This window comes from Miniopterus schreibersii (assembly GCF_964146895.1).
Source record: "Miniopterus schreibersii genome assembly, chromosome: 21".
NCBI lineage: Eukaryota > Metazoa > Chordata > Mammalia > Chiroptera > Miniopteridae > Miniopterus > Miniopterus schreibersii.
In genome coordinates this window covers 14,411,014-14,435,861 of record NC_138123.1, presented here as the reverse complement: position 1 = coordinate 14,435,861, position 24,848 = coordinate 14,411,014, and the positions used below count along the sequence as shown (strand labels likewise).

At 44.5% G+C, this 24,848-nt stretch overlaps 1 protein-coding gene across 1 annotated transcript in view; it reads left to right on the top strand.

The window, feature by feature from the left end:
• TARBP1 (tRNA guanosine 2 -O-methyltransferase TARBP1) overlaps positions 1 to 24,848 on the top strand; it is a gene marked incomplete at its 5' end in the record, with an annotated part of 59,844 nt that overhangs the window by 31,696 nt on the left and 3,300 nt on the right. The window contains 13 exons of the mRNA XM_081124221.1: positions 1,188 to 1,378; positions 1,561 to 1,632; positions 2,959 to 3,079; positions 3,918 to 4,028; positions 5,426 to 5,575; positions 7,598 to 7,684; positions 12,822 to 13,018; positions 16,881 to 16,962; positions 18,700 to 18,871; positions 21,171 to 21,362; positions 21,578 to 21,702; positions 22,059 to 22,195; positions 22,522 to 23,135. Coding sequence (XP_080980347.1) covers positions 1,188 to 1,378; positions 1,561 to 1,632; positions 2,959 to 3,079; positions 3,918 to 4,028; positions 5,426 to 5,575; positions 7,598 to 7,684; positions 12,822 to 13,018; positions 16,881 to 16,962; positions 18,700 to 18,871; positions 21,171 to 21,362; positions 21,578 to 21,702; positions 22,059 to 22,195; positions 22,522 to 22,690 — 1,806 coding nt within the window. The 3' untranslated portion in view covers positions 22,691 to 23,135. The remainder of the gene's footprint in view (positions 1 to 1,187; positions 1,379 to 1,560; positions 1,633 to 2,958; positions 3,080 to 3,917; positions 4,029 to 5,425; positions 5,576 to 7,597; positions 7,685 to 12,821; positions 13,019 to 16,880; positions 16,963 to 18,699; positions 18,872 to 21,170; positions 21,363 to 21,577; positions 21,703 to 22,058; positions 22,196 to 22,521; positions 23,136 to 24,848) is intronic.

Genomic DNA, 24,848 nt, shown 5'->3' with positions numbered 1-24,848 from the left:
TCACCTTTCCTCCCTCCCATGTAACCATTCTGCCTTCTGTGTCTATGAATTTGACTGCTTTAGATAAAAGGTGTACTTGAGACCTACATAATCTTATCAACCAAGTTTACCCCAGTATATTTATTTTAAAAAGTGGGCTTTTTTCCAATTGTGTGACCTCGTAGCCCATGAGGAAGGAGAGTTATATTCATAACTGCTTATTAGATGTGTTGTTCACCCAGTTAACATGAACCTTCTTCAGTGTCATGAGTAAGGACAAGAAAATCTTAGATGTCACAGAACAGGTGACATGGTAGCCCGTGAACCACACTTGCCTCACAAGCATGTGTTATTTGGTTCATACGATGTTTAAAATTTTGGCTGATTTGCGAGCTTTGAAGAATTGGGAAGTTTGCACGAAGATCTTGGGAAGTGGGATGATCCAGTGACCCTGGCCCTTCCTACACGACAGCAGTCCCCTCGCACGGAGTAGGTGCTGCCCTGTCCACCTGCTGTTCCTCTTCTCCAGCCCACACCATTCTCCATGCTTTCTGGACACTGAGGGCCAATGTCCGGTGCCATTTGTCACTGTATTTGTGCCATTGCTTTTCTTGTATGAGACATATTTCTCTGAATATAACCTGATCATAGGGTCTTCTGGTTTCTGGAGGCATTTGTGTGTGTAACCACTGATACATAGTAGGGACACAATGTGATGGAGCGACACCAAGCCTAGGAGCTTACGTGTGCCTTTATTTAAGGGGAGAATGGACCTTTCATGACTCCACTGTCCCCTCTGCCACTCTCAGTCCTTTCCTGAGGCCCGTCACACACTGAGAGACTGAGGTCTTTGCTGACTCAGGAGGGGAGGCCATTGGCAAAATGCAAAGAAAACCAGACTGTGCAGGGGGAGGTAGTTTTTCTCCCTTTCACTCTATTTAGACAGCAGCGTCTCTAGGTCAGTTCTAGGTGAATGTTACCATCAGTAAAATTTTGTTACTGAGAAATGAAAATTAACATTCTATGATTACTGAACATCTTGCAAAATTCAAATGGTAAAGAATTTTTAATTTTTACACTGTACTCATGCTGATGTGGGAACTGTCATTTGAAGCCATTCACATGACAGTTTCGAGCAACACTAATTTTTTTTTTTGCAAAAAACTAACTTGGTCAAAGGTTACAGTGACCATCATCTTCCATTCCAGATTATGCACAAGATGATTGAAATGTCTGCTATAAAAACTGGAGTCTTCAATATACTGATAACTTACTGCTGCCAGTCTTGGATAGTTCCTGTCTCAAATATGTCCCAAGTGTCTCTCTCAAGTGCTAGAAGTTACAGCGAGCTGGTCCTTGAGGCTTGTGTGTTTGGAACTGTGTTCAGGCGTGATCAGAGGTAAAGCTGTCTTTATTCCAACCTGTCCTCACCTATGCTAAGTGCCTGTGTGGGTAGAATTGCTTTTATTTTGAGGCTTTCAGTTAACAGGATATAAAGCACTAGCTAACGTTAAATTTGGGGCCTTAATTTTTTTTTTTCTGTCTAAAGCCTCTTCTTTGTCAAATGTTTTTTATGGAAAGACTCATTCAGGACGTACAGACCTTTATAGAAAACCTTGGACACGACTGTGCAGCAAATGTCGTTATTGAAAAGTAAGTACAAGGGATTTTTCACGTCTTTCATAAATGGAATTTTCATAATTTAACAGTATAAGAAACATTCTGTATTTGTTAAATTTAATAAGTGTTTACTGCTATGATACTGAATGAGCCTTCAAAAGTATGTTAGAAATTACATTCCCTTGCTAATATATTTTCTTCAAATCTGTCACTATTTACTAAAATTTGATAAACTGTAAAAATGTATGGTGCAAAGTCTAACATAAACAAGGCAGTGAGTGGGGGGGACATGAAACCCCAGTCTCCTTTGTTTGGGTTGGGGGGGTGATCACCAGCACACTTTTTTTCTCTTTTTGGCTAAAAGTCACCATGTAACAAGTCAGTATCCTCACACAAAAATAAAATCACTTTTGGAACAGGCCCTAAAGTTTTGATTTCTGGGATAATACTATTCTTATCTCCGAATTAATGTTTTTGGAGCTTGTCAAATAGTTTTTTTAAAGTTTTATTTTTTTAACATAATTTTCAAAGGTCTGTGTGTAGGTGTTTTAAAGAAGATGGTGGTTGGTGTATTACTCTTTGATTCTAGAGTTTGGGACAAGTGATGTTGTGTACAGTTACCACAGTGTTTATTCCAAAGGCCATAGCTGTTTTATCTTCTTCTCTTCATTAAAAATACACATTTTTCATTGTTAATTGTTTTAATTGATCTTTTTTTTCTTGACCAGTTTAGTGTAGCAACAAAAGTAGAAGTTTTTAGTTAATGGTTTCAGATAACTTTGATTTCTGTTAGATGTTTTGTTGTTAAATTAAAATGACATTTATTTACGTTGTAACAGTTATAATGAACTGTGGAAATATTTATTAACGGTTTCACTTACTTTATCTTTCCCCATTTGGATACTGAACGTGCTGGGATGCTGGGAGCGCAGGGTGATCCCAGAGTTTGCCCCCATGCTGAGAACAGGCCTTTGTAGTAGGGAGGAGACATTGAGGCCCCTGAGGTAGAGTCTTGCCCCTGAGGGGATGGAGCTGTCCATGGTTGTCACTCAGAAGGAGCTTCCTGAGCTCTGATCTGTTTTGTCCACAGATAAGATACATGTGTAGTGTCGTTTTCCAGAAGTCAGGGTGGAATTGTGCTCGTTCGGACTTTCTGCAAAGCCTCTCCTTTTAACATTTCATTTGCTTTCTTCTGTTTCCACCTGAATTTAAAAGCATTGTCATTAATTGTGGACCTGCTTAATTTTAGAAAATTTTGGAAGGTTTTGATATTTGTTAGGATATTTTGAAGATAATATTTGAGGTTTTTTTCTGTTTTGAAAATGTGCTAACATAGTCTGTCATTTCATATTTTTTTAGTACCAGAAGAGAGGACCATTATGTCAGAGTTTGTGCTGTCAAGTTCCTGTGCTTATTAGATGGCTCAGATACGTCTCATAGGTCGTTTGTGGAAGATCTTGCAATCAAGCTGTTAGATAAAGTAAATATGTTGTTTTTGTTTTTTTTTACTTTAAAGTATCTTTGTTTTTGTTTAGTTAACAATCAAAATCCAATATTTGCTCTTTATGTTGGCAAAAATATGTATTTCTAAATATTTTTATCAAGAAAAACGTGAGATTTATGTTCCGTATTTCTAGTTACATCTTGGTTAGTAATTGTCCAACTCAAGTTGGCTTTTGAGAACAATAATGTTTTACCTGTACTATCTGAACTTCACTCTGTAGTTTCCAGTACCAGTCAAAACCAGTTACACTTAGAGCGATGTATCCATACGTTGCTTTATGTAAGAAATAGAGTAAGAAAGTGAAGTATATACTTTTTTGAGTCTGCAAAGTTATTTATAAGTGAATGTCACACTGTTGAAGGGGGGTTAGTAAAGCTGGGAGAGATGGACCCAAGTAAAGTCAAGTACACTTGAAGCCGAAGGGGACGGAGAACTCGATGTGCTTCCTGACGTCTGATTTGGGCGCTGGGATGTAACTGGTGACGGTACAACCCACCTGCATTGAAATGCAGAGTTCATCACACATTCATCAGCTTTATTATATAAAGCCGAGGAGGTATTTTTATGCAAAAGTTTCCTCCTTTGCCCTGTTGACTCAGGAGATGAGTCAGAGGAAACAGCGTTTCACTGGTTTTCTGAGGGGAGCAGAGTGGGAGTGGCAGGGTCTCCCGCCAGGCAGTGCGGTTCGTGTGTAGGGTACATCGGTGTCACTAGAGTAGAGGCTGGGGCGCGCGCTCTGTCTGGAGATGGCATCCTGGGGTGCTCCTATCTTCATGTAAGTAATTTAATATTGATTCCCTCCCCCCACCCCCAGGATGAACTGGTGTCAGTGTCTAGAACCCGTTACTATGTGAATTCTCAACAGCACAGAGTGAAAAACCGAATATGGCAGGTTCTGCTTGTACTTTTCCCCAGATTCGATCAGGTATAATGTTTATTATATTTATACCTTTAAAGTATAATGTTTCCATATGAATAAGCTATTTAATAGAAACCATTATGGGCTGTTTTAAAACTGAGAAAGTAATCTGCTTAAAATGTATACTTCAGTTCTTAAAATTGAAGTTACTCAGAACTTTTTTTGTAACAGAAAGAACACTAAGGCAATTTGGTACTGGAGAAATAAGTCAGAAGTTGTTTACACGGCCCCACTGAATACTTTTTTCTTTCAATATTTTAATGTACTACTTTAAGTGTTTAAAGTTTCATAGGCCATTTGATTAGAAGATCTGAATAACTCCTAATCTTCGACAGCTAAGCTATTTTGTAGTGACTGCTCTGGGTTGTCTGTACGCCCGAAACCATGAAAGGCGTCCTCTGGGAAGTAGGTAACCTGGCCAGTGCAGGTGCAACTCCAAACTGTCTGCCAGAGTCTCGCTCCACTTCATAATCTGTTGTGGGGGCTGGAGACGAGCTTTTCTGCTGCTCCTCTACCCATAAGAAATTCTTTTAAGAGAAATCCTCCTGCTTTGAAATAAATAAGTTGTCTATAAGAAATATTTTTAGTTGCTTATATAAGGAGATGATGCCTTTTACCTGCTGCTTAGAGATGTCCAGTTACGCAGACAGAAGTGCAGCTCTGGGGGGAGGATGGGTGAGGGAGGAGGGTGCTTTTGGAGTCAGGGTCTGGCCAGAAGAACGGCGGAGGCCATGCGGGCAGGAGGCTGGCAGTCAGTCCAAGGAGACGCAGGAGGCCCAGCCCGCTCCTTCCGGGCTTCGTGTGCCTCCTGCCGACTTTGGTACCCTTGTTCCCTGGCTTTAGCCCAGGGCATCCTGGCACATCTTGATCCGAATCTGAATTCTGCCACCTACTGATGTGTGGCTTTGAGACAGTTATTTAACTTTTCTGAATCTTTTCTTTTCCCTGTAAAAATACAGAGAATTAAAACCTTTCTCACAGAATTGATGTTGAAGTAAAATGTGCAGTACTCAGGAAAAGTACCCAATTGTCATATTTCAGTCAGCAGTTTTTAGGGTCATTGTTTGCAGAGTGGTGGATTCAGTAGTTACTTACAATAAAACTTTAAGCTGGTTTTTTTTTTACCAGTGAGAATTTTTAAAATTAAAATTACTAACCATTTTCAAAGTTGCTAAGGGAGTAGATCTTAATTGTCCGCACCATAGAAAAGAAATTTTAAGTATGTGACATGATGGAGGCCTTAGCCAATGCCACCGTGGTAATTGTATTGTGATATGTAAATGGATCAAATCACCGTTTTTATCCCTTAAATTTACACGTTATATGTTGTTTATATATCAGTGAAAATAAATTTAAAACAACAACCATAACACAATATAACTTGTGAATTTTATTTTTCTCAGAATTTCTTGAACAGAATCATTGACAAGATTTTCCAGGCTGGTTTCACCAATAACCAGGCGTCCGTAAAGTATTACATAGAATGGATTATTATACTGATTCTCCATAAATTTCCTCAGTTTCTTCCAAAGTTCTGGGATTGTTTTTCTTACGTAAGTAAAAGAGATTTTTCATATTTTTTAAAATTAAAAGATGTGGGCTGTACTGGGCGGCTTGTTTCGCTTTAGTTCATTGTTTTTTGACCCTCAGTTGCCCTGGCCCAGGTAGTGACATCCTGAGTTGTGTTTTGCAAGATCTGAGTTGATTTGAGAGACAGAGCCCTGGCTTCGTGAGCATGCCAGCATTTTCATCTAAGAGCTCTTCAGTTCCAACAGGAAGAGGCTTTTGTTCCTAAGAAGTAGGGGAAGTAGGTGCCTTCACACTGTCACTTACAAGCAGTGTCTTTGTTTGATCTTAGAAACAGGAGCGAGGAAATGTATGTGCAGCCCTTACGTTTAAAGAAGTTTTCAGTAGGGGAATTTCAGGCATAACCCAGGTAGAGGGCCTGGCAAGGAAGCCCTCTCACCTGACCAAAAACAGACTTCAGTTCATTTCATTCGTATTTCATCTGTGCCCTCATCCCACCCCACCTCCGCCCCCCAACATTTCCTGGATCTTGAAAACATTTTTAAGGAGTTGATACTAAGATTGGTGATAGAGTTTACAATGCAGGTGTCCTGACAAATAACAGATTGTTTCTAAACACCAGCTCTGTTGTCCCAAGTTCACGCTTCCCTTTGTGACCCTCCTACATTGTGCGAAAACAGAGACACTTTCCTCCAAGGGCCTCCTTTCTGTGTCTTCTCCTGTTTTAGGAGACGGAATGGTGTTTGTATTTCCTTTACCAGTGTCTTCTTTATTCTTAAACTTTGAGAATGAATGATCTTTGCCATCCTCTCTTGCTCTACTGAAACCACTGTGGGGCACGCATGCTCAGGACGCTCACGCTGAGGGTTTCCTGTGCAGACACAGATCACCTCTCTCCTTCCCTTTGCCTGTCTCACGTCCCAGCAGCTGTTCACGCTGGTGGCTGCCTTCCCCGCAGCTGGCTGTCCCTGCCGTGGGATGCCCATTCCTGGGATGCCCATCGTCTCTGGTCCTGTCCTGTGTTTGCTTGCTTTCCTGGTTTTGCCTTAAGAATCATTGTTTAGCGCTGTGCTCCTGTCTTCATGCCCTGGCTGTAACCCCGTCCCTGCTGGCTCACTGCGTCTCCAGCCCCTCCCCACGTTGTCAGCTTCACCCCAGGTACAACTGAACTGGTGGCATCTCTCCCTAAACTGGCTCCCTTCCTGCTGACCTTCATTCTCCAGACCAATAGCAGCAGCGTCCTCCACCGTGAAAGACGGTGGTCTTTACCTTTTACTGATGCGGAAACGCATTCCTTTTCACCCCCCGGGGTTCCCCTCCTGACCCTTCCTTCTCTCCTCCTCTTCGTGTCCATGTAATGAAGAAAAATATCCGGGCAATTTTTCTGGAGTTGCCTCTGAGACCTGTTGCTTACTAATTACGTTCTGCCTGCTCTCCCGTGGATCAGGCTGGCTCTGTGGACTCCTAAGCCTCCTAACTCTCTGTCCCCAGTAATTCAGCTGTTCTCTCTGCTGCTCAGCTCAGTCTCTCACTTTGCATAAAGAGCTTTCAGACTTTGTAAATTCTCTTCGGGTCCTCTCCTGTGGACATCAGTCTGGGTTTTTCATTGTTAGCAACTAAAACAACTTCGGCCGATTGAGTCAAAAAGGGACTGAGGACAAGCAGGGAGGAGGGAGTGGGCAGCTTGCAGGATGCCCACCATGCGACCAGCTGCAGAATCGGGCTGGAAGAATAGGCAGGAGTGGGGTGGGGGTGGCCTCTGGGACCACAGCTCCGGGTGCGCCAGGGGCTGGTTCACCGGGGACAGTGCTCCAGCCCCCGGACGTGAGGCGCTGTCCCAGCCAGGCCCCAGCCTCTGCCACTTGGGTGGAGGTGCGGCCTCGGTGGGCTCACCTTCCTAGGTTACAAGTTCTCAATTCAGAATTTGGGGTTGGTGTCTTTTGATCTCATATCCCCCCCAGGCCTCTGCTGCTCCCTCCTGGGCCCCGCAGTGTCAGCGCGGCCACAGGAAACCTTGAATGACTTTTGTTTATCTGACTTTTTTTCAGGGTGAAGAAAACCTTAAAACAAGCATTTGTACATTTTTAGCAGTTTTGTCACATTTGGACATCATTACTCAAAATATTCCAGAAAAGGTAAGTGTAATTTGTAAGAAGAGTTTAAACTCAACTATTAAAATAGAATTTTATATATTGGCACTAATTTTTGTAAATGTAGCATATTCCATATGTTTTTTGCAGTTCCCCCTTCCCTTCCACTGCCCCTGAGATGCACGTACTGAGACATGAGTGCACAGTGAGGTGCTGCAACTTGCACACACATGCACTGAGGTATATTCTCTATCTCCACATCCACTGATGGGCAAGTTTTGATGATATGATTGTTAATTTTTTGAAAGTATTTCAATATGATTGTTTAAGCAGGACTCCCTCATTGCACTTAACTGTCCTTGACAGACACTGTTATTTAACAAATGCTCATGCAGAGAAACTTAGGGTCAGGTATTGAAAGCTGCTAGGTAACTGAAGGCTGAGGTAATGACTCATCATTGGAGTGTGGAGGCCAGTTCTCTCCCAGGTTCGGAGCAGTTTCTTTAGTGGATTACTAGACAAGTAGAGATCTTAGCTAATTCTGGTTAATCACTGTGGCAACTGAAGAATTTAGGAAAACCTGCCAGATTTAGAGCTAGATTCTGTATCGTTGAATCCGTGGAGAAGATACTGATAGTTGTGAACTTTAGGAGAAACTAAGTATATGAAATAAGTATTGTGTAGTGTTGAAAATGAAATAAAAATACAGGGGGAAAAGGCTTCCTAGAATTTCTTAAAGCGTTCTTGCCTTCAAACAGTGGTAACAGATTTAGTTAATGTATTTCATCAATCCTAAACAGACTCTTCTCCCCACCACCTGTTAACCTCGAAAATCATGATAATCCTAAAATTGAGGGCGTCTTACAGTGTCTGCCAGCCAGGTGGCAGTGTGTCAGTGACAGGCCCTGGTAAGCTCAAGAAGGCTCTCCAGCCGGTAACACTGAGGGCTGTTGTCATGTTTTAAATGCGTGCAGAGAGAAATGTGCTTACAGTCTGTTGAGAGAGGTAATAGATACACTGCACTGTTGCCGGCAGCGGGCGGCAGGTGGGGTGTGTGTGGGGGGGGGGGGGGGGGCAGAGACAGAGATAGAGACAGAGAGACGGAGAGAGCACAAGTTCGGGATCAGTTTAGACAGATTCTGAAAATGAACCCATCTTAGGAGATGTTCCCTTAGATCTGGTATAAACAATAAGGTAATTTTCCATTAAGCCCTTTCTGTACTTGCTACTAGATATTTTAGATTTATTTTTAATTTTGAAAACATCTAAAAAAGGAATGCTGATTAATGGAGTAGAATAATCTCAAGTTCAACATCTTCTGGGAAAAATCTAAATTGAGACACCTAAGTGATGTTTACTTTGTTAGTCTCTCCATTTCTAATTTGTAAAGACCATGGGTGCTTGATAAATGTGTTCTTATTTGAAGACTTCTTGGGAACAGTCATTTGAGACTTGCCCTTTTCCTCAGAGTGTGCTCCTGTGTTACTTAACCTGTCTGTGGGATCTGTGCTGAGTAGTCAGATAAGGTGCAGACCGTTGTCAAATGGCACAAGTCAGAGTTCTAAATGCTCCGTGGAAATTCAAAGAAAGGAGGGACCCTTTCTTAACTGCACTCAGTTCAGCAGACACAGAGGGTGTTGCTGCTGTTCGACGCAGACTCAGCTGCCGTCCTGAAAGGTGCTGTGTCCCCTGGCCAGGCAGAGCAGCACAGGCGGAACCAATGGGTTTGGCGTGGGAGTCACAGGAGCGTATCCCCACTGAGGATTGCCGTGGATTTTTCACTTACTATTAATATATACCCAGCATCCAGATCTTGGTTTCTAACACCATTCTCTAATGGAAGGAACCAGGGCTCCTTGGAGAAATGGCAGATTCTAGAACTGGAGCAGAAAATATACAAGATAAACCTACAGCGTCTTGTAGTGCCAGGAAGTCAGGAAACTCTTTATACACACAGAGACATACAGACACACAGCAATACACAGACATGCACACACATACAGACACACACGTACAAACAGACATGTACAGACAAAGACACACACACACACACATAGACACACACATACGGACACATGCACACAGACATACACAAAGATACAGACACACAAACACAGACACATGCACACACACATATAGACACACAGACACACACACACGGGGCAGGAGTCAACTGAAAGGGCTCCCAGTGCCTGAAGCAGCCTGAGCAACGACATAAGTAAAGTAATGCTGGATTACAGCCAGAGGATAAGGTATCTGAGTCCATACTGATAAAAATAAGTGATTGAATAAGTAACTAATAAATCAGAGATGACAGACTCCACGTAATCTATGTAGGCTCTCACCCTCAAGGACGTCCTTCTGGAGAGGAGGGGGGGCTTCACAGTGGGGAACCTGCAACGGTGATGTCAGGTTGGCGGTGTGTCCCCTCAATGTGCCGTGACTGATGAAAACGACCTCTGTGGTCTCCCTCCCAGAGCACCATGGCCCCGGTGGAATCATGAGGAAAACATCCCCAAACCCAGTAAGGGGGCCGTCTACAGATCCCTGACCACAGTGCCTCAGACCCTACAAGGTCGTCACAGACAAGGACAGTCTGAGAAGCTGTCACAGAGGAAGGTTGGGGACACGGCAACTAGATGGGACATGTCCTGGCTGAGGTGCGGGACAGGAAAAGGACACTAGTAAGACAGGAAGGCTGGATAAAGCACAGGCTGGGCGTGGAGGCTGTAAGGGGTGGTGAGAAACCTGAAGGGGCCGTACCCCGCCCCGGTCTGCCTGCAGTGCCCTGCGCGTGATGTGGGTGGAACGCTGCCTACCTTTGTGAGAAACGGAGGTGCCGCGTCCTCTGTGAAAGGCAGTTTCTTTCCTCGGAGTCTGCGTCCCTCCTGTTTGTGCCAGTTTCAGGTGCGCGGTGCAGTGCTTTGACATTTGTGTATCGCCCACTGCGCTCCCCGCACCGTCTAGCCGTCTGTCCCGGGCAGTTACCGCACCATCGTCGGCTCTCTTCCTCTTCACCTTCCCGTGCATCCCCACCCCTCCTCCCTGGCACCATCAGTGTGATCTCTGCTTCTCTGTCTGTTTTCCTTTCTGTTTTGTTTTGTTTTAGATCCACATATAAGGGAATCATACGGTATTTGTCTTGACCTGTTTCACTGAGCACACGACCCTCTGGGGCCATCCACGCTGTTGCTGTGGCAGAGTCTCGTTCCCTCTTTACGGCTGGGTCGTATTCCGTTGTATACGCACCTCTTTACCCACTCGTCTGTCAGGGGCACAGGCTGCTTCCATGTCTCGACTGTTGCAGAGAACACTGCAGTGAACACGGGTGCGTGTAGTTTTTCAGATTAGTGTTTTTGTTTTCTTTGGATAAATACCCAGAAGTGGAGTTGCTGGTGTATGGCAGCTCTAGTTTTAGTGTTTTGAGGACCCTCCACACTTTTCACAGTGGCCACACCATCGTTGGCCCTTCTTTATAGCTGCCAGGTTTGGGATCAGAATATTTTTAGTGCTTCCTGTTACAAAGCATGATACTAGACTATGGAGAAACGGGTGGGCAAGACAGCTCTGTGTAGAGGGGCATGCAGACCAAAGGTGGTGCGTGCCCAGTGTAGCAGAGACCTAGAGACAGTGAAGAGTCAGCGGCAGGTGAAAAGGTGCGCGGCAAGGTCAAGGATGTGGGGGACACGCATTTGACTGGAGGCAAAGTGAGCAGGTCCAGCTCAGGGAGGGGCCTTGTGAGCCACCAGGGAGGCTCCAGTGCTCGAGAGAATGAGCCCTAGAGCCAGGCAGACCTGGGTTCAGATCTTAGGTTCACTTCCTATGTGGTGTGTAAACTTGGTCAAGTGAGTTAATATTTTTAAAACTCTCCTTTTTGCATCTCATGGTGTGTGACCTAGAGCAAGTGCTGTGTGTGAGGAGTTAGCACTTTATCTAAGGGCCCTATGAGGTGCCGCAGAGTTTTCACTGGAACGTGAGTGACACTGGATTGGGGTGTTGTGGGTGGGGGTGTGGAGCTGGGCGTTGGGTGTTGTGGGCGGGGCATTGGAACTGGGTGTTGGGTGTTGTGGGTGGGGGTGTGGAGCTGGGCGTTGGGTGTTGTGGGCGGGGCTGTGGAGCTGGGTGTTGGGTGTTGTGGGTGTGGAGCTGGGCGTTGGGTGTTGAGGGTACAGGTGTGGAGTTGGGTGTTGGGTATTGAGGGTGCAGGAGTGGAGCTGGGTATTGGGTGTTGTGGGTGTGGAGCTGGGCGTTGGGTGTTGAGGGTGCAGGAGTGGAGCTGGGTGTTGGGCGTTGTGGGTGTGGAGCTGGGTCTTGGGTGTTGAGGGTGCAGGTGTGGAGCTGGGTCTTGGGTGTTGTGGGTGTGGAGCTGGGTCTTGGGTGTTGAGGGTGCAGGTGTGGAGCTGGGTGTTGGGTGTTGAGGGTCCTCACTTAAAGTGGGGTGCCAAGGGCAGGAGCCAGCGACCCCGGCACTTTGAGGACAGAGGAGGGGAGGGAGGATCACCACAGGGCCGGGAGCACAGTCCTTGGAAACCTCCTTAGGGAGACAGGCCGGGAAGGCCGTCAGATGAGGACCCGCCCTAACCCCCAGCGTGTGGCAGCAAGCGTTGTGACGGTGTGAATTCACTGCAGTGATGCTGAGGGAAGAGGTGGGCCAGGAGGGGAGTAGAGGCAGATGTGCGGGGTCAGAGGTCGGAGTGCCCGATTTAAGATTTTACAGGTTTTGTGACAAGGTCTGGGTGTGGCTTTGGCAGAGAAAGGTGGGTTATGATTTTCACATGGTGATGGGGAAGGAACCACCTGGAAGTCACACCCAGGACGGGGACAGTGCACCCGCTCTAGTGGTGTGGGACCGTGGGAGTGATGGTGAAGGGCCTGAGAGCATGTGTGGAAGAGCTCCCGAGGGTGAGGAGGGAGGAGAGCAGCGAGGGCGGCCAGGGGAGGAAGCGGATGTCCTCTTGGGAGACGATGGAGGGAGCAGGGAGGAACAGCAGGGTTCAAGTCCGGACACTAAGCAGAGACCCTACAGGTGGACCGAGCAGGGGAGGTGCTGCAGCATTGCGAGTGAACACAAAGCAGTGGGAGGATGCTTTGATTTCACAGTGATGTCAGGGTTACCTTGTCCTCGGTCATTGAATTGGGGGTCAGGTGGCCCATTTGAAGGACTCTCCTCCTGTCTTTTCAGAAGCTCGTCCTGAAGCAGGCCCTGGTCATCGTGCTGCAGTGGGGCTTCAGTCACAACTTCAGTGTCCGCCTGTATGCACTTGTGGCTCTTAAGAAAATCTGGGGCATGTGTAAGACGATGCAGGTGGCAGAATTGGACGCGTTGACATCTGTGATCGAATCCAGTCTTAATCAGGTGGAAAGCGCGCATGGATCGGGGTAAGGAACGGTAACCGGCAGGCAGTTCTTCCAGTGGCACAGGGCGGCTTGCAGATGATGCCCTGACCTCACGCAGAGCACAGAGCCGGTGAGGCAGAGCGGGCGCCGCCCACCGCGTGATGTGCAGTTTAGTTACAGTTCAGATTGTTGGCAGCTCCGCTTGACCTTCTAAAACGCTGCTGTGGATGGAGCGTCCTGCATGGATGGCCCTGTACCTTATAAAGCCCCCTCGGGGAAAGTCACCCCACACAGGTGTCTGCTGGTGTTGGACCTAGTTCCTCACCTCCAAGTTGTTGTTGTTTTACTGCATTAATATTACTGATCATCACCGTCCAGGAAATGCAGAGCCTTACACATTGCAGAGACCCAGGCAACTTGAATCCACAAAAGGTCTTTCTTTACACTCAAAGGCACTTACTGATTTATGGAAACCAGTGAGCAGGTAGAGGTGTTTTCTTTTTTTTCCAATGTTACATATTCATTTACAAATTTAATGTTAAATGTGTAAATGCTCTTTCACTTGAATCACATTTATGATCATGTGTTTTAAATTATAAAACACTCAAACCTTAGGGAAAACAGGGCATGACAGTTTAGATGCATATATATGAAGTCTTCATTGCCATAGACTGTTACTTTATAAGTTTAATGTTTTTTTAATAAGGATATTTTTTCCATTGCTTTTCAGAGAGAGTGTGGGGGGGTGAAATGTCGATGTGAGAGACACATCAATTGGTGCGTGTCCTTGGCCAGAATTGAATCTGGGCCCCTTCACACCGTGGGCCCATGCTCTAACCACTGAGCCAGCACGGCCAGGGCTGTTTAATTTTCAAAGATGGGATTTTAGCACACTTATTTCTCTGAACAGAAAAATAAAAGGAAGCTTGATACATTCTGAAATACGCATTTCTCTCCCCAGAATCCTTTTCCTTCAAAGGAATTCCTCCTCCCACTGGGTTATTTTTTTCATAGACGACATGATACTGACAGTCCAGCTGTGTTAGCCGAATTTTTGAGATTCTAGCATAAAGGTTTGACTGATCTCTGTGAATTGCCAATACACTTGGAGATGATGGTATTGTAACTAAAGGAAAAGTTTCCTTAGCATGTTACATCGTTTTGGTTTTCAAGTACATTTGCAAAGCAATCGTGAGGGTGAGAATGCAGCTCATTTGGTTTCATTTAAAGCAGCTAGAATTCTCGATCTTTTTCAAGTGACCACCAGTGTCTCCTTCCTTTTTGGTGTGGGCTGTGTACATATTAATATTTTTCAGGGAGCATTTGTATTGTGTAGTGAGCCAGACTCAAACTGCATAAGTTGTTCCAAATCATACTTTAATGTACAATTAGTGAAGTTATGCTTCTGTTTGACAGCACACGCTGATCCCTCTGAATGCTTGGGTCTGAGTCAGAGGCCAGTGACGGCCCAGTGACGGTTGCTCCCAGGACTCGGCCTGTCTTTGGTGGAGGGGCCGAGGGCACGGACGGGTTTTGACCATGCGGATAGGCTTGTGTGTCAGTGTGTACTTCCCTCCAGGAGCAGATTGTGACTTACTGTTCAGTGTTGAGGTGTTTTAGTTGCTTGTTGATTCTGCTCAGAATTCTTGGTAGCTGTGTTTTGATTTCTAAAAACAGTGGGCTCAGCTCATATTTTTTATTAAGCAATGAAACACCCTTTTGAGAAATAACTTTTCTTTTTCAAATGCTAGTACCAGGTAGGAGATAAAACCATAAGAATAGGTAAGCCTGCTGGGAAGCAGTTCTTGGAACGCCCACGTCCTCAGCAGTGGCTTTGCGACAGGCTCAGCCGCAGGGAGGCAGGCAAGTGAAGTTTCTGTCTTCCTGGAGTCCACAGTCAGGTGGAGACGGGCATTAAATAAATAATCACACCGATTAAGAAAGGTCTGAATCACGGCGAGTCCTCTGAGGGAAAGTCGGGGTTGTGGTGAGGACGTGCGGACTGTTTACTCTGGACCGGTTTGTTGCAGCCCACACTACAGGGAGAGCGGAAGCAGGCAATGGAGAATGGAGGAAGTGATTTCCAGGCAAAGGAGACAGTGTGTGGGACCCATGGAGGCTGGAGGCGTGGCCCTGCTCCCAGGTGACATAGCAGGTGACTGAGGAGGGAGCAGGGCAGCAGGAACCCGGGCAGGGCAGACAGTTGGAGGCTACTATTGAGTGAACTGGGGAAACCTCGGAGTTTAGACTCTAGATTGGCATCAGCCAGTTTGCTTTTGCAATTTTAAACGAGTGAGGAGCAGATGAGAGGCAGGCAGGAGAGGGGGCAGTGGCGGGTTAGGTTAGCGGGAGGGAATGGGGCGGAGGAGGGCACAGGTTGGAGGGAAGGCCAAGTGAGAGCCTGAAGGCGCCCCTGGGACTTGGAGCAGTTTCAACAGTGCCGTCGGTCGGAGGGCAGAACCAAATTAAAGTGGGTCAAAGAGTGGTGGGAAGTATGTTCACCTTTGTTAAATCTGGTGATGGGTTCATTGGTGTCTTGTTTTCTTTGTTTGAATGTTTGAAATACTTCGTCTTTAATTTTTACAAACGGGCGACAAGGTGGGTGAAACACAGCCAGGCTGTGCAGATAATTCTCCAGCGACTTCCCTGTAAGTGGGAAGGACAGCAGTTGGTGGTGGGTGTGCCATCAGAGGAGGGCTTTAGTTTCGTTTTTGGTAACCTTTGTGTTTGAAGGTTATCAGTTGGTGAACTGAACAGTGGGGACGGGTCCCACAGAAACAAGACCTGCTGTCCCTCCCTCTCCCCACCAAAACTGTTCCTCCCGAAGACGGGCGTTTTCCACCAACAGCGTTCCAGTGTGGGGCTGTGCCTTCGTCATCTCCGAGTCCCGACTAAAGAACCCTTGGATAAGGGTCCATTTTGCTTTTCAAAATTAGACATAAAGCTCTTTGGAGTGGGCCAGAGGAAAGGCTAGAGAAGACGAGAAATTTTGAAGGAAGGATGTGGAGCGGAGTCCAAGGGGGAATCTAGAGCACACCCTGGGGTGCTGTCCTTCGAAGAGAGACTGTTGAGAGCAAAGGGAAAAGAGGACAGCTGTGTGGGGAGGTCGTAGGTCTGTCCCTTGCCTGTGAGATGGGAGCATGGTCGCCTGCCCGCTGGTGGCGAGTCTGCTGACACCAGGGGTGAGGGGCTGGGACCTGGGGCGTGGCCACAGGAGAGGGACCCTGCCAGGAAAGTGAAGCTGCTTACTTAGCTTTTGGCTTGCGGATTATGAATTTAAACTGAAACCTGCCAGGCATGCTGAATTTTCACCCTTGCCTCTTTTGCCTTTTAAAACTTGACAGATGTGTTAAGAATTCAAGACCTACTCACATTAAATTTGTCTGGTTTATGAAAATTGGTGACAGTTGGCTCCATGTTGCCTATCTTCAGAGTGGAAAACAGGATGTTAGTCATGGTTTTCTCTCCTGAAAAAGGTGTTTACTGGCAGAGACTTAAGGACTCCAACCCAGATTTCTTATAGAGTTCCCCTTTAGAGGTCCCTTTCCCAGGCATTTGAGGCTGTTCCCATTGTCCTCAGTTGCCCATCACGTTGGCTGGAGCACAGGCCTCTGCACACCCCGCTAGACTGACCCCCACACTTTAAGTGAGGACCTGGCTTCCATTCCTGTGAATCATTCATTCTTTGTTCTATGACAGAGTTTTTTTGTCAGTTTTTGTGTTTCATTTCAAAAGGTCAAATGTTGTGTCAATTTTCAAAGTATGCTGGTCTTGGAGATAGATGTGTATAAATCTTAGGATAAAATTCACAAAATTTCTGATCTAAATTCTGCAGCACCTCTGTAAGGTACCTGACTTCTCCCCTTACCTTGTCTGCACCTCATACCTGATTTTCAATCCTTAGGAACGCCAAGAAGAACTGGCAACGCATCCAAGACCATTTCTTTTTTGCAACATTTCACCCACTTGAGGATTACTGTCTGGAGGTGAGCAGAGCCTGTCCACATGCACACACTCTCCCGTACTCAACCCCACACTTCCTTTTGGCAGAGTTGTTGGAGGGTTACGATGAGCTTTCCTTTCCCCTTGCTCGCTTCACCTGAACACCTGAAGTGCCGAGTTTAACTGTCCTTTATGCAGGTGACCTGCTTGCTTTCACTCCTAAGCAGTGGAACTGGCTCGTCATTTTCACTTTGTTTCTCAGGCAGTGTTGGGCTTGGAAGGGGGAATATTTAACTCTGAACAGAAATCTGTTCTGACATTAGAAGGAAGTGAGTGAACATTTGTGCAGGTGAGAGTTTGTTGTAATGAAGCCCACCGCTAATGAAAGACCAAGGTCTACCCTGCTGTTCGCTGCCTTTTCTGGACCTGGGTGACGGAAACTGTATACCAAGTGACAGACCACCTACCAGATGTGCTTATGTGATTTTAAGAACCATAAATGTGTCTTTTACAGCTGGTGTGTACGTCAGTTAACTTGATGTCTAAATTACTAAAATTTGTAGACGTTTCCTTTCTCCCTCTGGATGGAAACACTTGGCCTTGCTCTTTCCGCTATAGAACTTGGAAGTGTCAGTGCCTTTGGCCGCTGTGCAGGAGTGAGTGGTTTTGGTGGATTACTAATAACATGGCCTTTAAAAAAATGCAGCTCTATCGATTGTTAGTCGCCATAGAGCACCATGTGTACTTTCTGCTGCTTTATTGCAAACGTTGTTTAGGGTTTTTACATATTTAACCTGCTCTGTTCTGTGTGTCCCTAGTTCCCAGAGCGCTTTGGTGTCTTTCTGAAGGAACTTTTTACCTCCCTAGGTTAAGCCACCTCTCTGTTCAGTTTTCCAGCAGGAGTAAGTCCTTGCTTTCCTCTCTGCCTTTGACGGCCTCTCTCGTGTTCTACGTAGTTCATTCTCCATTCATGAGTGAATCATAACTACGTGTGTAAACAAATCCTGGTGCACAGAACTGTCTGTCCATGTGTAGCTGTGTTAGTACCTACCTAGGTATCGAGCTGCAGTCACGATGCGAGTCTAGATCACACAGATGCTGCATGAGAACACCATTCTCATTCTAGACTTCATGAAGCCTCGCATGTTCTGTATTTACTGCATATCCTGTATTTACTGCTTCATTTTAAAATTGCCTCATACCTGTGCCTCTGCTTCTCATGTGCTGTTGACCTTGGGTGACTTTCTGGTTCTCAGTCCTTGTAGGGGAGAAAGGACGGACTGTTCATGTGATGACTAAACAGTGGTTTGCACTGTGCAGTTTACAGAATGCCTTTTTTCATGTGCTGTTTTAACCTGATTTTATCCACACTTTACAAATGAGGAATTGAAGCCAAGAAAGGCTAAGTGGTAGAGAGGTGAGGATCTGGCACAGAGGTGATGAGTAAATAGCATCTTTCCAACCGCTGTCCAGCATCAATACTGATTCCAGACACTTTTGTTCATTGAGAGCACAGGGTTTGTCATGTGCGCGGAGGGACCCCAGCGTGGAAGCTCCCCTGCTCTCAGGGATGGTCCTGAATTAAGCCCCTGATTTCTTAGGAAAGATGACACATATATCACATATATAGGCAGTTGCTACAAGACAGAAAGGTGGTAATTTGGTCAGATATGATAGTTTGGGAAAATTAACACATCAGTAATAAGAAGTTATACTTGAAACAGTTATGTATTTCTTTGTTATTTTTAAGGGAAAGATTTAGATTTAGGTTTTCTTTTCAGACCATATTTTACATCCTTCCTCGCCTTTCGGGCCTTGTTGAGGACGAGTGGATTGCCCTTGACAAGTTCACCAGGTTCACTGACATCCCCTCGGATGCAGGATGTCAGCGCTACCTTTCTCCAACTCAGCTTCGTGAACTACGGCCAGGTGACTGGGCTCAGCAGGACGTAGGTAAAAATAATTTTTGTTTTACTTTTGCCCAGTGTTGACTTGCTTGAGCTTATTGGTTTAAGTTACTTAGAACAGGCGGTTGGTAAAAGTACCTTTTTGTTGTGTGGTGAACTCTGCTCCTCCACTTGGAGAAAAGACAGTGGAAAAACGTGGTATAACTTTGAGTATTACTTTTAGTTGGCCATTAGCTTTGCTATAAAAAGGCAGAGAGCCTGATCTGCTTCCTTATATAAAGCTAGTGGCTGCTCTTTTCTCTGAACTATTGTTAATATTCATTGCTTTCCAACTATATATTTCTGTAAAACATAGATTTTAAAAAGGGCCAAATTATGAAATGTCTTGTCCCATTTAGGAATGCATCCTTGGTCTAGTTGGATGTCACCTCACCTGCCACCTTCTTCCTCTAGCTTCCTTAGGGCCCACCCTCCTCCTCCCCTTCACCTTCCCTTCACAGCCAAGCTTGTGGGGCTTGATCCCTAAAAATCCAAGAATCATTTTTAAAATCACAACTAATCTTAAGAGTTGTGTAGCCAAGGTCTACATTCTGGTCATTGTCACAGCTGTTCTTGTTCTGACTCCCTAGCCCGTAACCATCACTGAAACTTTCATCTCTCTCTGCCCCACCTCCTTCCTGGGCCACTGGACACTCCAAGAGCCAGGCATGGGGAACGTCCAGCCCGAGGGCCGTATGAAATCATTTGGTCTGGCCTTGCCAAGGCAACTGCAGGTGGGACTCAAAATTCAATAAATCTAGGAGCTTTGTTCATAGCTAATTTTTAAGTTGATAATTTTGTATGGCCCGCGAATGATGTTATAAGTATCCAAATGGCCCTTGGCAGCAAAAAGGTTCCCCACCCCTGCCATAAGCTCTTTAAACTCAACACGTCCCAGTTGGATTCACCTTTCTGTCACACCTGCCCCTTCCATACCCTTTCTGTGTGTGGTAACACTGTCACATACAGGTCATTCCTTTCCTATTTTCTCTCTTGGTGAATTGGCTTCCCCGCTCAGGCTGCTTGTCCTGTGACCCTTCTTGCAGTGACTTAACTTGGACTGTCCTGTCTTTGCCTGGACTCATGCAAGAGCCTCTTCATGGTTTTCCAGCCCCAACTTTTCCTCCCATCACTTTTAAGAGGGATTTTTCTAAAACTCAAGACTTCTGTTATCCCCCTTCCTTAAACCTTTTAATGGCTCCTATTTGTAGAATAAACTCTTTATCGTTATGTGCAAAGCCCCTGTGATCTGGTTGGAGCCTTCTCCCTCCACGGCACGCTGTGAGCCACACCAGCGTGCAGCTGCTGCCCGGTGTTCCTTCCATGCCTGTGGACGCGAACATGCTGGATCAGTCCACACTGCCTTGCACATTACTGCCCTTCACTGGAGCCTTTGTGGGCACTCCTCTTTGCCCTCCCTCCCCTGAGGTTAATAATTCCTTTCTGGAGAGCATGCTTCTCTGCAGTGCTGTGGGGTAGTTGTTAGCATGTCTTTTCCATCCCCAGTAACCAAGTGATCCTTGGTTGCTCAGTTAGCAGTTTGGAGTAGAACAGGGCTGAGGAGAGCCTGAGGGTCATCTCAGCGCTGTGCTGGAGATCGAAGCACTGTGGACAGACAGGTAAATTACCTGCTGGGTACCCAATGAGAGAACATCCTTTACTTTAGAACACAATTCCCCCCCCCCCCCAGTACTTAGAATTGAAGATAAAGACTATATTGTTTTCAAGAATATAGTTCTGCAGAAACTTCTAATTTAACACACTATTGGTTGTAAGATATACACCATTATTTTATGTACCTCTAAGAAAAAAATAGCAAACTATGACTCCCTATGGATTCTAAGATGCTTCCCAATTTTGGATATGCTAAACTGTAAAAAAAAAAAAAAAAAAAAAAAGCATGTCTAAGGGTGTCTGATGTTTTCATGGTTAGTAGAGTTGAATCTGAAACTTAAAAGAATCACTGGTGAAAATGGCAGTTGTGTCTGAATCCAAGTAAAGTTCTTTAGTTAATGAATCTCATCCTAAACTATCATTTTAAACTCTTAAAATATATGTGTTTTTTATATATATATGTATATATTAAACATATATATTTAAAAATATATAAACATGTATATAATATATATATATGTCAGGTGTCCCCAAAAATGTATATACACACTTTGAATAATGATAAAGGCAGTGCTTACTAAATACATTTCATTTTCAAATTTGAGCTACCAGCTGTTAAAGTGTGTGTATATTTTTGGGGACATACAGTATATGAGACTGGCTTATAAATGGGATTATTTTTCCCCGCCCAGGTTCTAACTCAGGTGAAGCAGACACCCAGTCCGAGTGGACTGACGTTCAGAAGAAGATAATCCCATGGAAGAGTAACGTTCCTGATTTAGACCTGGAGCTAGTATTTCAGGATCGTGCTGCCAAGCTTGGAAAGTCTATCAGTCGACTGATTGTGGTGGCCTCACTCATTGATAAACCCACCAATTTAGGAGGTAACTGTGGTATTCTGGGGGCTCCCTTAAAATCTTTGATCCTGAAAACTTTCATTCAGCACACTGCCAGGTCCAGCTCTTTTCCATGTGTGACCCCTTTGGGAGTCCCAGGAGTATGAATGGGACATCATGCGCCTGTCGTCACGCTGCAGTGATCCAGCTCGCTCTGAGCTTGGCCTCTCCCTGCAGACAGTGATCCAGCTTGCTTTGTGCAGGACTGTGCCGCACCTGTGAGGTGTTTGGGGCTGCGGCACTGGTCGTCGGCAACCTTCAGTGCGTAGGTGACAAACAGTTCCAGTACCTCAGCGTCTCCGCCGAACAGTGGCTTCCCTTAGTGGAGGTGGGTGCAAAGTGACTTATTAAAAATTTATTTGCTAAAATCTGTAGTACTCCATCTTTGTGCAGCAGTTCATTTGTAGTAGTTTATAGTAGTCCAGCCTTTAATAGTTTAAAAATAATTCTTGAAGTAAAATACAGCCCATTTCTGTTCTCCTGCTCCTTTTATTTTTAGAAATCAATAATGTAGAATTATTTTCAGAAAAATGTGCCCTGCTGGTGTAGGAATAATTTTTATAAATTTCTATGATGTTAGGGAAGTTCTTATTTATAGTGTGTAATTCTGTCCTTTACTTTTTAAAAACTCTTGATTTTACTCCAAGTAGGGCTGTAACTGAATGGTTTAATATTCTGCTCAAGGTAAGACCACCTCAGCTGACGGGCTACCTGCAGCAGAAGAAAGCAGAAGGCTACACGGTCATTGGCGTGGAGCAGACAGCCAGGAGTGCGGACCTGACCCACTACTGCTTTCCCGAGAGGGCTCTGCTCCTGCTGGGGTAAGAAAATCCTTCTCAGGCTTGGTGTAGAAAATGCTTCAGAAATTTTAATTTATCTGGACTCTGATACTACACCTGGTATTATGCCTGCACTTGACCTTTGACTGGTAACATTCACAGAAAGCCACCTACTTTTCATTTTATTTCACCTGTGTGGGATGATCAGGTGAACACAGAATTGACCCATGAATCTGTTAGCCTCTTATTTCCTTGGTAACTTAGACTTACTTCATTTTGTTACTAGAAGAGAGTGATTAACATTAAGAATATCTGAGAAAAATACTGCTTATTACAAAAGTAACCTTTCTCTTCCCACTTTTCGCCAGAAATGAACGTGAAGGGATCCCAGCAAATCTGATCCAGCAGCTGGACGTCTGTGTGGAAATCCCTCAACAGGGCATCATCCGCTCGCTGAACGTCCACGTGAGTGGAGCTCTGCTGATCTGGGAATATACCAGACAGCAGCTCCGCAGGCGCGGGGGCACCCAGTCCTGAGGTCCACACCTTCTTGGAGATGAGTTATCAGTGCTAATGGAACATTTAAAAAAAAAAAACAAAACTATTTGGACAAATGAAATTCTCTGAATTTACTGGATTAGTATTTTTTTCTTACAATTTAATGCCAAACTTTTTCATGTGCCTTAAACATATTATATGTTGTCCTCTTCTTTAATAAAATGTTTTAAGCAACTATGGAAATAATATATTTTAAAAAGATCATTTCTTCCTAGAAACTATTATCGTCAGAAAAGTATACTGTGGAGTGGGCAGACTTACGGCAGCTGTTGTCTATGACCGCTGTCCCCTACGGCATAAGGAAGCAAGGGCTCTGCATGAAGAGGTGGTTGGCCTATTTTTGCTGCTTTGTCTCTACTTATTCCCAGGGGCTCGTGTCTGACAAGGTGCTGAGCTGCTTCCCTATGAAGTTCACGATGCTCAGGTAATAGGTTTTAATTTATTTTTAAAGCCAGGAACCAGGCCATAATCATTCATTTGAAGTTTTTTAAGGAAATAATCAGTTTGCCACCTTTGCTCAGAGTTCAGTAGTGGTTAGAAAGTCTGTGTTCTGACAGCTGCCAATGTGGACCTAAAGGAAGTGGGAAGTGACTTCCTCTTGCACATCATGGAACCCACGAGGGTCCCACTCACTGTTTCTGACTTCGTTGACACCAGGATTACTTCATTATTTAATAGTAACTATCACCATTTAGCAATGAACTTCGCTTATGTTTGGGTCCTTTTTAATATTTAAATTTCAGAGTTTGTTATCTATATAGCATTTTTCTTCTATAACTTTATTCAAATAATTTTTGTTTTGCAAAGACAGTACGTAGTTCCCAGATGGCTCTAATGGGACCTTATAGAACCATGGGCATTTATTTACCAGAACTAAGAAATTAACACTGACAACAGAGCGGTTCACTAAGGCAGACTACAGATCTAGGTGTGAGGCTATGTCAAGGTTCATTTTGTTGTGTATGGACATCGTTTTTTAGCACCATTTGTTGAAGACTGTCCTTTCTCCAATGAGTTGCCTTTACACCTTTGTCCACTCAGTTGACTATTTGTGTGGGAATATTTCTGAACTCTGTTCTATAGAACTCTATCCTTTTGCCAATACCATACTATCTTGATTACTTTAGTTTTATAATAAGCCTTGAAATCATGTAATATGAATCCTCCAACTTTGTTCTTTTCAGAATTGTTTTGGCTACTTTAGGTCCTTTGCTTTTTCATACAGATTTTAGCATCAGCTTGTTACTAGTCCATACCTACAAAAAAGCTGGTTGGGAAACAGTTTGGAGTTTTTTTTAAATAAAGGGGCTTTACTATTTTTACATTCCCATCAGCACTTGGAACTGTCAGCTTCTAAAATTTAAGTCATTGTTTTCTTTTAAACTTTTACCCCTTGTTCACTACTGGTATACAAGAATGTGATTTTCTTTTGTATACTAACCTTGGTTCCTGCCACTTTTCCAAGATATGCTTATTAGTTCTAGGAGCTTTTTTGTTGATTTTTTGGGATTTTCTGCAGAGATAATATCTGTGAATAGAGTCAGTTTTATTTTTCCTTCCCAATTAGCATGTGTTTTGGGATTTTTTTTGTAGGTAGGAATCCACTACAGTTGTGAATATAAGTGAGAGGATATCCTCACCTTGTTACTGATTTTTGGGGAAAAACATTCATTGTCACCATTAAGTATGACATTAGCTAAGTTTTTTGGTAGATGGTCTTTATTATTTTACCTATATATTTTAAGTTCTTCCAATCATCTTTTTTTGTATCTTGTATTAAAATGGTAACTCCCAGGACACATAATGACAACCTACTTTTTTTTTTGGTTAATCCTCACCCAGGGATATTTTTCCCATTGATTTTTAGATTGGAAGGGAGGGGGAGAGAAACACAGAAATTGGTTGCCTCCTACATGTGCCCCAACCAGGGCCTGGCATAGAATCTGCAACCTAGGTACCTGCCCTTGACAGGGAATCGAACCTGAGACCCTTTGATGCTCAGGCTGATGTGCTACACAACCTACTTTTTCAGTATCTACTGGTATCTATAATATCTGCCTACTACTATCCTGCAACCAAAAAACAGATACATGTGTTATTATAAAAGGCTTTAAATTTTTCTTAAAATACGGATTTC